The sequence below is a fragment of the Varanus komodoensis genome, unplaced genomic scaffold (assembly GCF_004798865.1).
Source record: "Varanus komodoensis strain SLA01 unplaced genomic scaffold, ASM479886v1 scaffold7_1, whole genome shotgun sequence".
Lineage (NCBI taxonomy): Eukaryota > Metazoa > Chordata > Lepidosauria > Squamata > Varanidae > Varanus > Varanus komodoensis.
Genome location: NW_025336479.1, coordinates 95,326 through 112,873, shown reverse-complemented (window position 1 = coordinate 112,873; position 17,548 = coordinate 95,326). Strand labels below are relative to the sequence as shown.

The following is a 17,548-nucleotide window of genomic DNA, read 5'->3' as shown; positions in this document are numbered from 1 at the left end:
TCTAAAGCGTGCTGAGAAAGCAAATTCTGGGTTGCCCGGGGTCCTGGCCTCTCACCCACAGCAGAAAAATCAGCCAGCCTGCCAGTCAGTCAGGCCACTGGGCTGATGCTGAGAGCCAGCCTTCCCCTCCAGGTGGAATGAACTACAACAAGAAGCTAGCCAGCAAGACATGGTGGATGGATGCAGATGTCTGAACCACAGCTCCCAGCATCCTTGGCTGCTGGCCATGCTAGATGGACTGATGGGGGTTGAAGTCCAAAGCATCCTTCAAGCAGAAGATGGTTTTGTTAATATGCTCACCTCCCTCTCTTGTAACAGTAGAACCCGGGGTCATCCTGTGAGACCGGTTGGTGGAAGATCTGGGGCAGACAAAAGGAGAGCCTTCTTCATACAATGCCTAGTTAAACTATGGGATTCGCTGCCACAATATATGCCCATGGCCACCGATCTGGATGACTTCAAAGGGAGAAACTCGACAAATTTGTGAAGAAAACTATTATTGGCTACTAGATGGCCATCTGTTGCCTCTCACGGTATTACTCATGCACATGGAGATCAGTTGCTGGGGAGCATGGGCAGGAGGGTTCTGTTGCACTCACGCTCTGCTTGCAGGTTTCCCGTGGCCACCAGTCTGGCCACTGGGTGGACAGAGTGAGGATGAGACGGACCCTTGCTCTTTTCCTCTTCTTACCTTTAGACAAAAAGGTGCCACGCCTCCCAGCCTTGTCCAGCCAGCCATGCTAGCTGGGCAGTGCTGGGAATCTTGGACCCTTTATTTATCTGTTTTGGTCTAAACATGCATTTTGCCCTGAGGCGCCAGTTCTATATCTACTTACTTTGAAGTAAGTGAGTCTTGCTTCTGAGTAGACATTGCACTATAAAGGAATAAAAATGCCCATGCTATTGCAAAATGTGCAATACTAAACAGGACTGTGTCCCATATACATTGGCATTAGAGGAATAGATAGTACAGGTCTACATTATTCTATTTTAAACTCCAGGTCTTCAAAACATCTGGACTTTTCCAGGTGTCACTGGCACTAAATCAAGGATAGAATAATCCTGCTTTATACACACACACACACTAAAAAGACTGGATGGGGCTATAGCATATCTGTAGGGTGATTTTCTATCATGAAATGCAGCCTGGCAACCCATGAAGGTACATCCAGGCATGCATCCAAGGAGGTGAGGAGGATGGTGAATAGAAGAAGGGCCTTCTGAGTGGTGGCACCCCAAATATGGAACAGCCTCCCAAGGACAGTTCACCTGGTGCCTTTATTACAATCTTTTTGGGGTCATGTAAAAGCCGCTCTGTTCTCCAGACATTTTAATAACCAATTTTATACTGTTTAATTTTAAGATATATGGTTTTATATTGTTCTATGGTTTTAACATACTATTTCAATCTTATACACACCTAATCTCTCAGCTGCATGTTGTATTATATATTTTATTGTATATTATTATGTATATTAGTATATGTTTTTATTGTGCATTCTTATTGTATATGCTCTGCATTTTCTCTTGTTTGTTTTAGGGCTGCTATTTGATCCTTACACTTTGCTCTTACTGTTGTCCTTACTCTGTCTTTTTTCTATTTTGGTAATCCACTTAGAGAGTCCTTTGGACTAATTAATGCAAAAAATAAGGTAAACAAACAAACAAAGCTAGAGACTCTTGTTGCAAATTCTGCCACCACAGAAATCCCTCCTGCCAAAGGGGCCAGCCTTTGGGAGAAGTGCACCCAGGACAGGGTCGTCAGCATTGCGGTTCACATCCAAGCAGGGGCACCCTCTGGATCCGATGCCCGCTCAGCAACGGTATGAAGTGCATCAGAAGGTCAGTGTTGCCACTCTGGCCCTGCAACTGAATGTGCTGTGCAGTTCCCATGGCAGAGCAGCTGAGTCTATGAAATTAACCAGCCCTTAAATGCAGGTCCGTCCTTCCACTGCCAAGTCCGAGCCACATCTTTGCCTTCAGTGTGACCTCTGACCTCTACAGATACAGAGATCCGTTGTTTACTTATCACATGAACATCAAACAATATCAGAGAAAGAGTAAATGTGATCCTTTGGAAGTCTCAGATTGCATTAAACTCCTCTAATCTGAGCAAATCCAGCAGTTAAACAGAACAAAGTGTGCATATCTGTTTTGAGGACTGCCAGAAATTCTTCGCACATTTGCACGGCAGTAAAGAATCATCTTACCTAAACAGTCTCCTAATCTAATCTGTTTTGAGTGAGTTGTTGGGTTTTTTCCTTTGGACATAGTCATGTTCATGGTAATTACAGAATACAACTCCTCTGACTGGGCTTGTAGGGGTTTTTTTCCTACTGGGAGAGCTGCAGCTCCTGGAAATTAACTGTTGATTTACAAAATTAATTGCCAGTTTCTCCCCACTTTTGACCCCCACCTTGGTTGTCTGGCCTAAGCTTCCCTTGCATGGATACTCCACAGTATCAGATCCTGGGTTTCAAAGTAAAACACAAATCTTTTTTTTTTAAAGGCTGAAAACACTACTTGAGATGCAGCAGGTGTCCCTATGGAACTTTTGACTGAATTCACTATTTTATTTTATGTATTTCTTTGTTTTCTATACTGCCCAATAGCTAAGGCTCTCTGGACAGTTTGCAAGAGCACATTAAAAATACAGTATAAAATATGCCACATTAAAACATCATAAAAAGCTTGCCGTACAAAATTTAAAACCAAATTTGAAACAGATACAAAAAATTACAATAACTTAAAGAAAATCTTAGGATCACTTTAGCAACTAATTAGTAACCTAACTGAATGCCCTGACATAAAGGATCATATTTATCTGGTGCTGAAATGATAGTAAGGTTGGATCCAGGCAGGCCTCAGTAGGGACCTTGTTCCATAACTATATTTATTACGTTCATATCCCAGCTTTTTCCCCATGCAAGGGACCGAAAGTGGCTTGGATGGCCTTCTCTTCTCTACCGTATCCTCACAGCAGCCCTGTGAGGTGGTTACACTAAGAGTCAGCAACTGACCCAAAGTCCCACGGTGAACTTCTGGGCTGAGTAGAGAGTAGAAGCCAAGTCTTCCAAGTCCAGCCTTCTAACCTCTCTGCCACACTGGCTCTTCTTAATTTTGATTAGCCATTTTGAAGAGGATAACGTGTTGGCAAAGCACTACAGGGGTGGGGAAGCTCCCTCCACCAAAGGGCTGAACTGATTTCCAAAAAACGTCTGGCAGGTAGCATTCGAAAGGTGAGTGAGCCTAAATCCGAAGGGCAGGGCCAGCTGACAAAACCACCAGCCTGTATTCACTGCAAGAGTGGAGTTTGCAAGTTTTCGGAAAGATGCTCAAGGGCTTTCATTTAGGAAATACCTAGATAGGACGCGGTCAGTGGCATTGATGGAAAGGCTGACCATACATTTTTGTTTGGCTAGAGAGAAAATAAAGAGATTTGATTTTGTTAGAATCTGGTACCCATTTGTGATGCATTTCCAAGCGTTTGATGGAGTGGATGGACCTCCAGTGGATCACCTCCATTTCTGGTCTCGTAGGTTTTAACTGCATAGAAACTGACTGGTGAAGAACTGACTGTATTAACTGTATCACTGAGGATATTAATAGCTTGACTGTATTTGTATGCAATGTAAAATAAAAAAAAGAAAAATACTGGTCTGCCGAAACTCTTCCTGCCAATAACGAAGCCCCCTGTGAGGAGCATCACAACCTTTCAGAATGGGCAACTACTGTGGGGAAGCCAGGAATGTGGTGTCTAGGTGAAAGAGGCTGGGGCATCTGTGGTGGCAGCACCCTGAATTTGGGCCCCAGGAGGACCACCGGGGCCAGACCATTCCTACCCGTGACATAGTATAATGCGATACAGTGAATATGTTCACATCCCTCTGGGAAATAGAATTCAGATCTGTAGGGAGAGGAAATACTGGAGGGCGTCTATTAGCCTCTTTTACACAGCTCCAAAGTAAAGCAGGCAGACAGACTGCTCTCTGGAGATTTTGGGTGGATTGATCACGTGCTTTTAAAAAAGCATGTCTTCTCTTGTAGAGACCTCTTTAAGTATTCAGTGAGGGGTACAAATACCTTGTATAACAAAAAACCTCTGTTAAACAATTTCAAATTATTTATACCTTTTCCTCATCTCCTACTCATAAAACCCATCCTAACAATAGCTCAGTTTCATTTCTTTATTTTTAGTTTTTGGTATCCAGGTAAAGGTGGTGTGTGGAAATTGTGGGGGAACAATCTACAAAATATTGGAATGGTGAAAGTGTGTAACCTTGTTTCTTGCATTTCTTTAAAGGGTAAAGTGCAATTCTGATAACTTTAAAATATGAATTCAACTTCACATTGGTTGAAAAAGGAATAGGTGCCACATCCCTTCCTGATGATAGTGATATTTATTGCTCCTTCATTGGACTGAATCCAAGTTCAGACTGAATCTAAGGTTCTGATGTTCTGCTTCATTCAGCCCGAAAACCCCATAAGCAAGTGACCCACTCCAGGTCACTCCATCTACTTCATGACTGAGTGGGGACTTAAACCAAGGTGGCCCTATCTAGCACTAAACCTACTCTCTGTACCAATCTGGCTCCTGCAACCACAATCCCATGCGTACTTTGGACATCTTAATTCCTGCAGAGAAGGGACTAGCACTGAAGACTGAAAGCATTCCTTCTGGGATGATGGGGCTGTGGCAAAGAGCACAGAAAATACCAGCCACTTGTAGCTTCAGCGTCCCTACTGCCAATCACTAAGACTTCAGAGAAGTGCTTCCGCCTCTGAGCACAAGGAAGAAATCGTGCAAAAGCCAAGAAACCACCAAATGGTGGATATGTGGGGAACAGGGCAAAATCAGCTGGGGGAACCAAGAGCTGTTGCACAGGGTGAGTCTCCCTGGCCTGTCCTATGAGACCAAGTGTGCCGCCTTCCAGCTGAGCTGCTGACAACCCCGTGCCTTTCCTGGTTATCATTCCAGGAGTCCTGTCAGTGCCTGCTTCTCTTCCATCATTTTTGTTACTGCAGCAGAACTGCGTTGGTGCGGCAGTGTGATGCTCACAGGTACCCTGTGTCATTTAGGCCTCTGGAAGGCTTGCCACTCCACTGATGCTGGAACGGCTTGTATAGCCCACCTGAGGCAGCCCCTTATCAAATCTCACGACTGAAGAAAAGTGCAACCATTTACAAAAGGTGCAGTCTTTTACTGGTGGGGGCCTGCTTGGAGTTGTAGTTCCCCCTTTTTGTTTAAACTGGATTGCACTAAAAGACTCATCACACAGCACAGTTGTCTATAACTAGACCAGATTAAATGTGCTTCGAATAGGTGACTAATGATTTCAATCTCAGTATTTACACTTGTGTGAATTCAAAATCGCAATGCTGAGGTCAGATTTGGTTTACTTTGGTTTTACTGTATGTTGCATGGCTGACTGTCCAAGGGAAAGCCACTGGCATAAACCCATCTGGGCAGTGATCTCCTGTAAGAAGTGTGGTTGGCTTTCATTCCTAGGTGTGTAGCAATGTCCTGTTCTTGGGTGTAATGATGCGTGCAAACACAGGCAGATGCACCGGCAGATACATTTCACTCAAGCACATATTTCTCTTTCACTTTTGGAGTTACTCTCCCAAGTCTCCAAGACCTCCCATTTAGCCTTGATTTTCCATTACCCCTTGCTAGAGGAACCTGTATTTCCAGTCTCTGTAACAATGCTATGGAAAATATTCAAGAAATGTAACTGCATACGATCCAGAGCACTGAATGTAGATTAGATTGTTTGGTGGATTTCATGTGGTTAAAACTTTCAATGTGATTTAAGGCTTCTCATGGATATTTTACAAGTGGCGATTATTCTGTGATGCAGAGGAAAATTATAGCCATCACCTGGAGCTTCAAATAATTTCCCCAGCAGTTTCATGAGAAATGGAGCTTTCAGTTCCCAGAAACTGCAGTTAAACAGGTACTGTTTTGTCCCAAGGGCCTATAACACAGATATGTCCAAAGCAAATCTCCACAGGAAAGACAGTAGTGTAGTCAGTCACAATTTCTCTGTACCAGTTCAAGGGAGGGTGGCCGAAGCCAAAAAGCTTGCCTCTTTGAGGAGTGTGCAGGACGTATTCCTCCATATCTGGGTCCCCACAATTCTTGGACCTGAGGGCACATCTAGGAATTTGAGAAACTTCTGTGGGGACCAGTACAAAACGCCCTTGGCCTTTGCCTGACTTGCCTATGAATCTTAGCTAGCTTCCTTTTCACCAAAAACATTTGTTTAATGTCTATCAGACACTGCAACATCTAAGGAATTGTTGAATTCAGCTAATAGCTGGAGGTATAATGCAGTGAATGATTCCTTTAAGCATATGTTTTGGCTGCATCCAGTAGCTGCATCTTTTTGAGGAGGAAGTTATTAAGGAGATACATTTTGTACTGGAACACTCTTTAATATTCAGTGATGTATGCACATTTTTAAAATTATTTCCCTATTTCATGGAAAGAAACAAATGGAAGGGGAAATGGCTCTCTCCTTTTGACAAAGATGGAATATAGACAACCCTTTCAAAGGGACACTTACCTGGGTATTTGGGCTACTTCTGTTGAAGTATGGTGTATGCATAAATGTGAGAAAGGAAACATAATGTTTGGGTGCTCATGGGCACCACACTGGGAGGCCTTTGGCGAGTGCCATGATTGTAGCTGTCATGCTGGGGACCCTGCGTCATAGGTGATGGTGGCATTTAGGCTTCCTGTAGTGGAATGCAGTGAGAACATCTTATGTCTTTCTGATCTGGCCTGGCATCTCTCATGGGGAAGCAGATGGGCCAAGTGCCTTACTTTACACAGGACAGTCCTCTGTTTGAAGGCCATCAAGAGGAACTGGGCCTTGAAATTTCCCATCCATAGCACCAGGGCAAGAGACTGAGCAAAGCACGGAGCTCACCTGGCTAGTCCTCCCCACTCTGGCCAGATGCATCTTAGTTACATTTAAATGATTGTTACTGTTTCTAAATTTGCACAGGTAGCTCTACACTAGTATATGTAAAGCTCATGCAAATCACTGTCATCTTTTGTCCTTTTTCGGTGATTCATCCTCAAAAGTGTACATAAGCATAGTAGCCGTTGATAGCCTTCTCCTCTATGTAATTATCCAATCCCTTTTTAAATTTGTCCAAATCTGTGACCATCACTATATCGAATAGAACTGAAGGCACTAGTTTAACTACATTCTGTGTGAAGAAGTACTTCCTGTTATCTGTCCTGGATCTCCCGCCAATCAGCCACGTCTCAGTATGCATGATGGATTTGGTCACCCATGTTTGGCCAATATGACAACCTACCATGAGTACAACAACGCTATTCAAGGGCAGTCATTGCATTGTAAGGCACTGCCCTGCAGGCACTCATCTCAGTTTATACAGCACAACCGTCTACCACGGATGGTCGCCCATGATGGGTTATTGTTGCATATGAGCCCAATTAGCATGTGCATCAGTCTGAGATCTTCCTCACTTCTGATAGCCCCATGTGATCTTAAGACATATCTGCACATTTCTGGCTTCGAAAGTTTTCTAGATGTGTCAGCTGAAAGGGGAAATGGCCTTCAGAGTAGAAGATGAATGCAGAATTCTTATGAGTTGTCTTGGGGCATAATTTTTCACCCTTCACTTTGTGGAAACTGGACTTGGTAAAGAAGAAGCAAGGGGTATCTGCCTTCTTTCCCATTCACAGCTGCTCTGTTTGAGATGCATTTTTAAAAAGAAATAGGAAACCATTTAAAAATGTTTTAAAGAAATAATACGCAGCAGCATGCAGAGCCTTCTCTTTCAGGAAAGAGGCCTGAGGCCTGCAAATTGGGAGCCTGTGGACAGGGCCACTGTTGTTTTACTGCCTGCACAACACTCATTTTATTAAGAAGCTTAATAAATAGCTACAGCTGCTATAATAAACAACAAGCAATGCTATTGTGCCACACTGAGAGTCAGTGTGGTACAGTGGTTAAGAGCCTGGGACTGGGACTCAGGTGATCTGGGTTCGAGTCCCCGCTCGGCCATGGAGCCAACTGGGTGACTTTGGGCCAGTCACAGACTCTCAGCCCAACCTACCTCACAGGGTGGTTGTTGTGGGGATAAGATGGAGGAGGAGAATGATGTAAGCTGCCTTGAGCCCTTTGTAGGAAAAAGGCAGGATATAAATCACAATATAAATAAATTAAATAAATAAAAAATAAGAATTTTTTAAAGTTATGCCAGAAATAGCTCCTTGAGTGTGGCATGGCAGAGCCTCCCTGGAGTTTACCAGCTTGTCAGAATTCCTGTTCCAGGGACTGAAAGCAACAGTCTTGAGCTGAGCTGCCACCACTCCTGCCTCAGTTTCCCTCAGCGAAAATACATCCTCCGTTCTAAAGACCTTGGGGAACTGTCCCTGGAGGGCAACTCCTCCCCAAGTTTAGAATTTGCTACTTGCTTACTCTACAGTTAGTGTACGTAGGAGTCTCAAAAAACGTCCAATTGTAAGAGATTTCTTGTGGTGTGAGCTTTCACAAACCATGGAATCAGAGTGCTAGTACATCAAATGTATGGAATGTTATGCTCCACTTGGAAGGGATGTATTTAAAGGGCCAAATTAGATATTGTAATGTAGGTGCAATTAATATACACGTGCATTTGTTTACGTATTGTAAGCCACTGTGGAGAGTGGACAGGATCAGGACCACAGCAAGTCAAGGGTGGTAGCTGACCCTTTCCAGCTGCCTAACAAAGTCCAACCCTAAAGTGGTATAAGGCCAAGAGGCTGAAGCACCCTGTGGCACCAAGGGCAACTTCCCCTTAAGAGGATAAACAGCCCTCCCTGCATGCCATGGCTCTAGTCCAGCTTGTAGGGCTTGTAGGACAGATGTCTTGGTGTCAGATTGAAAGAGCAGACTAACTGAGTAGCAACCAGTGCTCCCACTGTTTGGATCAGAAGCAGTGAGAACCTCCCTGAGGGTGAAGCTAACTCTGATTGGGAAGGGAGGAGGGGGATTCACTTTGAAATCACCTTCTTGAGATGAGCAGTAACCTCTCTAATTATCTGGCTTCCAAAATGCTGAATGTCTTTTGCTAGGGAGCACTGCAGTACCCTTTTTGTTTCATGCAGATGCCTTGGCTGACCTGCTTCAACATGATAAAAGACTGTAGGTAGAAGCCTCTTGTCTGGCTCTGCTTCGGAGGTGTAAGAGGAGATAGATATCTCAAGACACACATCATTTTAAATTGGGTTTATAGTAAGAGAGGCAAAAGGTTTCTTAAATATAATGAGAGAAACTTTACTTCATAAAGTACCATGCTTGTTCATGGTGCCAAATGAATAAATAATATGCCGTCAGGTTGGAGAAGGGAAAAGATTTTTCCCATCATCAGAATAACAACTTGGGTTTTTGGGGCACTTTATTGCATTCAGAGAACTACATATAGATTGTCTCATAAACCTTACATCAATCCTGCAAAGCCAGGTGTATCAGTCCCTCACTGCAGATGTAGAAAAAGCAGGATGGAGACTGTGACTTGGGGGCTTGCCCAGGGCTTCCTCCTGGATTCATGGGAGAGTTGACATTTAAACTGAGAAGTTCCTGGTTCGCACAACTCTGTTTCTCATCCACCAGATGACAACAAACACACTTTGCAGGATCAGGGCTTGTTATCCTGTGGTGTGCAGCCTCCAGGCTAGCCTAGAACCCTTCGTGCAAAACAGCGAAGCTCCTTGCAGAAGAACCTGCCTGCTCAATGCCTTCATTTGTTTATCCTCAGTCACTCCTGCCTTGGGGGTGCCCACCAATGTGCCGAAGGGGAGGCTTATTCTTGTTTTGGTATACAAGGGCAAGAGGAAACCCCCTCCCAGGCCTGGGTTTTCCTATGTGGGTCCATCTCTTTTCCGGCTGCTAGAGAGATCTTTTCATTCTGTACTGGTGATCAGTTAGAAAAGAAGACAGGTATACACAAATGGACATCTCTTTGGAGGAATCAGGGACGGACAAAAAACAGGGAATATGTATCAGCTGTTTCTTTCACCCACCTGCAGTCAGAATTATTTATTTATTTTTTACTTAGCATGAAAGATAGATTTACCTCCACACCTTGTGAAACATCACATGCACTTTCAATTCCTAGGGCTGATCTATTTCTGGAAACTTCCATAGACTGAGACAGCTGAAAGTGTGTTAGCAATGCCAGCTTGCTGAATCACTTCCTGGCTGCTCAGGGACGGCACGTCTGCTTTTGTGACTTTTGAAACTGCCCTGCAGCTCTATGGTTCTGCTGAAGGCTTTGGTTAGCTCTTTTTTATGACTTTTACTTGAAGGAAGTCTTCTACTACACGGTGCCCTTCAAATGGGTTGGATTACACCTTCCATCACCCCCAGGAAGCAGGGGCCATGGCTCTGTTTATTCGGGAAGAAGGGTGTTGCTGACCTCCACACCTGGAGCTTTCCAAGTGGGCTGACGTTACAAGTCTCCATCCACGGTCAGTATTTGAATGGAGAGGGTATTCCAGTTCACGCCAAAGTAATGTCGCGGACTGAGTCATGGACATGGAAGAGTTCTACCATTGCTTCCTTTAAAAAGCATCTTTATCCATTCCTTTCATTTAAAATAAAAGTTCAGTTTGACAGAGCTCACCCTTCTGCTCTGGACTCCCAGACTCTAATAATAAACTCCACACCATTGCCGCTTAAGGAATTGTGTCTCAATTTCTTAAGGCTTCTCTGCTCATTCTGTCAGTGCACCGCACCTTCCAAAAATTTGCACATACAGCAAACAATTGACTCGTGTGACTTGCACTGCATGCAGTGTGATCTTCACCTTGTACAAGTGTGCAAAAGTTTGTTGTCCCTTATCCCAGCTGTGTGCCCCATGCAGGAGAAATGCCTGGCACGGGAATCCCGTTTGTCCCTCATGCAAGACACGTTGAGTTTAAGACCTGCTGGATGTCTTTTCCCACTCCCAGTCTGAAAAATAAAAAGGGATCTATTTTAATGTAAATCCTCCTCCTCACCCCCAGAGGATGAAAGAAGACACTCCGTAATGAGCCACAAATTCTGCTAGCCTCCCCAAGAGCGACTGTCTTTTGCTTTACATTGTCAGGCAGGCGCCACCAGGGGGCAGTCTTCCACTTTAACATCCTGCTTCTTCTCTTTGGGACTCCGGATGTAGCCAAAATGGTACAATCCCTGCCCAAGAGGGAGACAGCAGCAGGCTGAAGGGCGCTCAAAGGTTTGCAAAAGCACAGAAGAAGTTTACTGTGCATGTCGGGGGAGGACACTACTGGTGGGTTGGGTGCAGAGAGAGATCTCAGACAGCGCAAGGTAGACCGCGTGCTCAGTGGCCACAGAATGCTGCCCGTGGTTGTGTGGAGCAGGGGACAGGGAGCCAGGGAGGAGCTGGGAAGGAATAGAGTACCCTAGAAAAGAGCATGGCTGGCTGACGTCCAGAACAAAAGGCTCCTACCCTGCAACTTCCTGTTGCAGGCGCTACTTTCTTGTGCTCATGAAAAGCAGTAGCATTCTTTGCAGCAAAGACTTATGGTAAAGATAGCTTGTTCTTTAAAATGAATACATTGCATTAATTAATAGCAGCAAAAGCGTTTGTATTCCACCTTCACCATTTTTCACAGGCATCTTTCCGCCACAGGAGGAAACTAGTTTGGCAAGAACAGCACGCCTCTGCAAAAGCAGTCTTACCGCTTCTACGGTTTTTATTCTCCTGATTCACTCAGCCAGATTACAGAGGATAAAAAGTATTTCTGCTATTAATCTTCCCCAAACAGTAAGGCAGGCCATTTCTAAAACTCTGAGACAACCATTTATAGCGAACCCCGAGTGACTCATGCTATAATCCCTACAATTATATGACATGAGACATGCAGCACAAATCAGGAAAGGTGTCTGGTATCTGGATGACTGCGATTCAAGACATCCCCTACAAAAAGACAAGAAAAAGCTATGTGCATGGCACAGGGACAGAAAGTGTGCACTTATGTGACTACGGAGCTTGGAAACTAGGCCTTAAAATGTTACCGAACCCACAGCTCAGACTCCTCCTTTATGCAGCTTTTGTGGTTTCCCTCCATTGGGTACCCTCCAGTATGTCAGAGTACAGCTTGGCTGTGATGCCTCAGACTGATGGGAAATGAAGCCCAGAACACCTGGAGGGCACCAGTCCAGGCAAGGCTGAGCTATGAGATGAGAAAGGCGGCTGTCATGGGATACTGCCTGACACATCGCGTGGGGTTTGGCCAAGGAAGAGGAAGGCTACAAACCTGACTGGATGTGTTTCGCGTGGGGCGCTTCCGTGCTGGAGCGAAGCGGCAGATGGAGTCCAAGGCTGAGTGGAATCCATCCAGGCAGGAGAGGAGGAAAGACAGTAAGCAAAAGGCACAGACAAGGTGAGGCAGTGCAAGGCAAAGCTGGCAGGCTAGGATCACGAGGCGGGAACAGGGCAAGAGCGGCAGCCGTTGCGCAGGAATCCCTGAAGGGCCGAGTGTCACCGAGGTGGCTGCTGTGAGAGGCAGGCTGGCAATCCATTGATTTATTTGCTTATTTGACGGTCTCTAGCCAATTGGAGGCAGGAAAAAAGGAGCCCTTCACACACACACACTCAAGGTGTGTGTAAAAAGACGGAAGTCTCCTGGCGCTACCACTGTTCACCTGTTCCGCCTTTTCCTCTTAACGGGTCCCCCCACCTCGGGTAAGAAAAAAGGCAGAAGAGGTGCTGGGAAAACACAGGTGGGTCACAGGCTGGAGACAACAATGTTCGTCTCTGTGTGAAATTCTGTGAACGAGGCAGGGCCCTACCTGGAAGCTCTCTCCTTCTCCCTGGCTTTGTCCTTGTTTCCCCAGCTGATCCCCAGTGCTAGTTTTTGCTGGCCTAGGAAACACTGGGCCCCTCACTCAGTCTTCTCCTGGGTCCGTGCTTGACTTCACACATTGTTGTGTAGCACACATGCAGGGTTGTGTGCTACAGCACTTGCAGACAAAAATGTCACCCGTGTGCTCTAAACATATGAACAAGGGCCTGAGCTGCCCTTCTTGTGGTTACAGTTCCTCTTCTGGCCCATGACAAGAAGGCTCATTTGAAAATCAAAAGAAAAAGTTATATTGGAAGATGCAAAGTAGGCTTGGGCTCCCTCCCTCCCTCTCCCTCCCTCTGTAAAATCTTCTACTGCTTCCATATCTACAGTATCGCTTCTCTTTATGAACAACACCAAGTCGAAATTCTCTGTTGTCCCACTACAGAAGATCCCAAGATGGGGCTAGGAAAAGTGGGATCCCTAAAAGCAGAAGAAGAAAAATATGAAGTGGGGTGGCATGGCCAGTGGTAAAACTTGGGGTCACCCTGAAAGGCCCCTCTGCAAGATGAAGAAGGCCAGCCTTAGAACTTCCATCTCAATGGGTTTGCATGGAGCGTATTTTCACTGGGGCTGTTCGCATGAAACATGTTGTTCCACCCCTAATTATTTCTGTGAAGCAAACCTCAGTTTAACCACCTCTGCCATAAAGAGGCAGGAGAGGGCAGTCAAACTCAGGAGTCTCCCCTACTTCCAGTCCCACGCCCGAGGCAGCAAAATGTTGATACAGAAAATCTAATTGTAAAAATATGGGAAGAGAAAAGGGGAACCGAGTTGCCGCACTTCAGTGGCTGCCCCCTTACTGAGCCCTGGGCCAGTCTTATGGTGCCCCCCCCTCGTCTTTCACGTTCACATCATCAGCAACAGCTGGTGATGAACAGGGAAAGGGACTTCCAAGGAGCTTTCCGCTGCTGCTGCTTACCCCTTCCATGGGGAGGTCTTCCACTTGTGCTGAGGCGAGATGGATGAGAAAATGGTGCCACCACAGTTCACTCTAACAGGCCTCTTCAAGGTCACTTCTAGTGAACCCGGCACAACAGTTGTGAGGCTCCACCTTCACTCATGGCAGAGGTGGGAACAAAGGTGGGGGGGCAGGGACAGTGAAAAGGGAGGGAATAGCAGGGACGGCACGGAGCGCTGGGAAGGATGTGTCTGGAGAGCGGGGCCCCTCTAAGGTACCCATGTGTTTGGTCTGCTGCAGAGGTATGGCTTTTTCTTAGCATGGGTGAGCTAGGAGAGGCCTTGGTGTGAAGACACAGGAACCCTTCTAATAAGTGTGTCCTGGCAACAGGTCTCCCAAGCATATATTATCACCATCTGCTGAGGATGCTGCACGGGAAGGCAAATGTCTGGTGTCCTTCTTGCAGTAGCCGTTCCCAAGCATGCCTGCAACAGCTGAGCAGCACTTACGGTAAATCCAATGCCCACCGTTGCAGAAAAAGAGCCTGGTATGAACTTGCCCTGGTCAAACTGGACCAGCAACGACGTCTTTCCCACTCCACTGTCTCCAACCAGGATAGTCTGCAGAAATCAGACAGAGGGACACATCAGCATCTCTTGAGGAACAATGATCTAACATGGACTAAATGTTTCCAATGTTTGTTTCAAGATGGTAGGAGAACCCTGCGTACAGGATCAAACATCACACTACATGCTGTATTTGTTTTTTAATTTAAACAAAGATGTTTTTCTACAGAGCTCTCTCCGTCCGTGGCGACTTTCTTCTCAAACCAGAAGCCATGGGCATTGCTCCAACCAGGTTTCTCCCAGGAAACACAGCACACCAAGACCCGAGATACAGACTCTTTCATTTTGTTACAACCGTTCCCCTTTAATAAATAAGGAATATCCGTACTTCAGGCATTTGGCCCTTTTAATTACTCGCCTCCTTCAATGGGATTTGGATTCAAACCTCTGTCAAAAGCCAACTCGATTCTGCTTGGTTCTAGTTTCAGGGTGTGTCGTTGACATAACCTCTCCCTCTTCAGTCCTTTCTTCTGGACTAGACCAGAGCCCGGGGGTCTCTGTCCTGGTCAATCCAGGGCAGGGGCTCCACGCTTGTTGGCTTGCACCAAACTCTTGTCCTTTATCTGAGGTCATGGCATCTTTCATTTTTCTAAGCTGTCTTTGCTGTGTCTCAGTACTGAGCTACTCTGCCTGTGGCCTGGGAGATCGCTGCTTATCCTGTTGCCTCCCTCCTCCCTTACGCCTGGCTCTGTTCTGTTTTGCCGGGTTGGAGCATTGCTGTGTTCCCTGGTCCTAGATCCGGATGATCTCCAGCTGATCGGTTCTCATACTAGATCTCTCTCTTGCTGGTGTATTCTCACTCCGAGGGACCTCCTGTGAACTCAGTCATCTTTTGCACATGCAGCTCTTCTTCCAGCATCTGTAATAAAACTACTGATATTTTCCTCTTAGGTAACTTAAATGGCTTCTTGTTGTATCGCTCTCTGTTTTATAAACGATGTCTAGCTCTCCATCTCCCACCAGCACTTCCCTGAATTCCCGTTGGATCATTTTTAACTCTTGTCTTCATCTGAATTGCCTGGCACTCCACTGTTCACTTTCACCTAAGCTGTGGACCTCTACCTTTATCAGGCTGATAGTCCGGAAGGCCTTCGTTCAAAGAGTGGACTGCTCTCTAGTTATCTACATTCACACACTCAAGCCTTTAGTTCTTTTTTATATTTAGCTTAGGGATTTTGAGTTTGCATTTTCCTCCTGGTTTTAATGTAGGGGTTATATATTTTAAAAAGCAATGTTAGAGCAATACCATGACCTTCAAGTGTTGTAGCGCATGTATATATCAATACTAGTGCCATAACCATACATCCAAAGCCAGAACGGGCTTTTAAGGCCATGGGCCATTTTGGGAGGCTTGAGTTCAGGAAGAAGGACTTGGTATCCTGTGCTTGCCAGAGTGAGATAAGAATGAATGCTGGAATTCTTGCAGGAAAAAGGTCTCCCCCCCCCCCCCCCCCCACCCCAAGAGATTAGGCAACACAACCCTGCAAAGAGGATGGCTCATTGTCCTGAGACACCTGGAAATTACCTCATGTATAGCACCTGGCAAACACAGACAAGGAACTCACCTCTTACGCAGGGAAGCAATAATTAAGGCCACTGGGAAGCCATCAAGCCCTCTTCTCACAATTAGCCCAAGCCTGGAAAACTCATTTTTCCCATGGACAAGTGTTCAGAAAGAAAGAGTGTAAATATCAGGGGCTTAGAAAGCAGACCTGCTCTCTCTCCTCTCTCTCCTCCTCAAGCACATTCTGGACACACAAGCTCTACTGTTGCCCCCCAGCGGGTAATGGACATCCTCCCTCTTTCTGCTAGTCTCTCTGTGTTAGGTAGGAAGCGCTCTCTCTCTCTCTCTCTCTCTCTCTAGAAATACAGAGTAAGTTTGGGTTGCAAGAGGAATATTTGCTGTTTAAAAAGGCAAGGTAAAGGTTTCCCCATACTTGTGTGCTAGTTGTGTCTGACTCTGGGACTGGTGCTCATCTCCGTTTGTAAGCTGAAGAACAGTGTTGTCCAAAGATGCTTCTGTTGTCACATGGCCGGCATGACTAAGTGCCGGGGCACACAGAACGCCATTACCTTCCTACCAAAGTGGTGCCTATTTATCTACTCACATTTGCACGCTTCAGATTGTTAGGTTGGCAAGACAAGAGCAAATTAAAAGCTTGTGCCTGCTTTATAGTTTCTGCTGGATAAGCTTTCCTTGCTTAGTGGGGGGTGTGTGTGTGTGAATGCAAAACCAGAGCTTGTTCTCTCTGGCTGTGGACGTTAAACCCCTGCAAAAGGTCCCAGAACTTTATTGCCCTCTAAGGTTACCTGGCTTAAGAGTGTGCAGAGGGCATAGGATTTTTCAGATTCACAGATCTGAGGTCAGCCAAAGCTCTAACTCCAGAGTTGGGGACCAGACTTAGATCCCTTCCTACCCCACCTGTCATGAGCTGAGGTTCCTCCTCTGAGCTTTCAGAAGCCACAGGCCCTTTTTGTTGCAAAGCATTCGATACTGACCAAAAGCACAAATCACCCAGAATGATTCTCTGAGCATGCGCAGAGTGATTTGTTGGACCCAGTCCAGGAATCACCTCCAGGAACCCTCCTTCTGAGCATGCCTGGGCCCCATCCCTTTGGGAGGGGCCTTCTGAAAGCGAGTACCTCCTCTCCATGTGCCAGTCGTCTCACTGGGCTGCCTCCTCATGGGGTAAAGAATTGCAGATGTTCACGGCCCCTTTCTGCCTGTTCTATATCTTGAATGTTCCCAGGACCTGCCGGCCTGCCTGATGCATCTGGTCTTGACATCTCAGTGTCCTGGCACAGCCCATCCTCCCCAGCAACCCTTTGACCTGCTTCATAGTTCAGTTCTGACGAATCCCAGCCAGCAGCCCTTGAGAACGAGCGCCCAGAGCAGCCATCTCTCTCACTCCCAGCACTGCCGCAAGGAGCACAGAAAGAACCGCAATGGGCTGCAAGAACAATTCCAGAAAGGCAGTGAAGAGGGCGTTCCAGGGGGTGGCAAGGGGAGGTGACCAGATCTAGCAAGGTCCCGACCATCTGATAGACTGCATTCAAGGGCTGAGCATGGGTTGAGTGTGGGATGTCATTGAAATGTGGATGATCATGTTGTCTGAACCCAGCCAAGAGAACAAACCAGGGTGAACA

The 17,548-nt window shown here is 46.1% G+C and overlaps 1 protein-coding gene across 1 annotated transcript in view; it reads right to left on the bottom strand.

Annotated features, from left to right (window-relative positions):
• The window catches only part of RAB37 (RAB37, member RAS oncogene family), a 43,518-nt gene that overhangs the window by 24,782 nt on the left and 1,188 nt on the right, over positions 1 to 17,548 (bottom strand). The window contains exon 2 of the mRNA XM_044453782.1: positions 14,285 to 14,395. Coding sequence (XP_044309717.1) covers positions 14,285 to 14,395 — 111 coding nt within the window. The remainder of the gene's footprint in view (positions 1 to 14,284; positions 14,396 to 17,548) is intronic.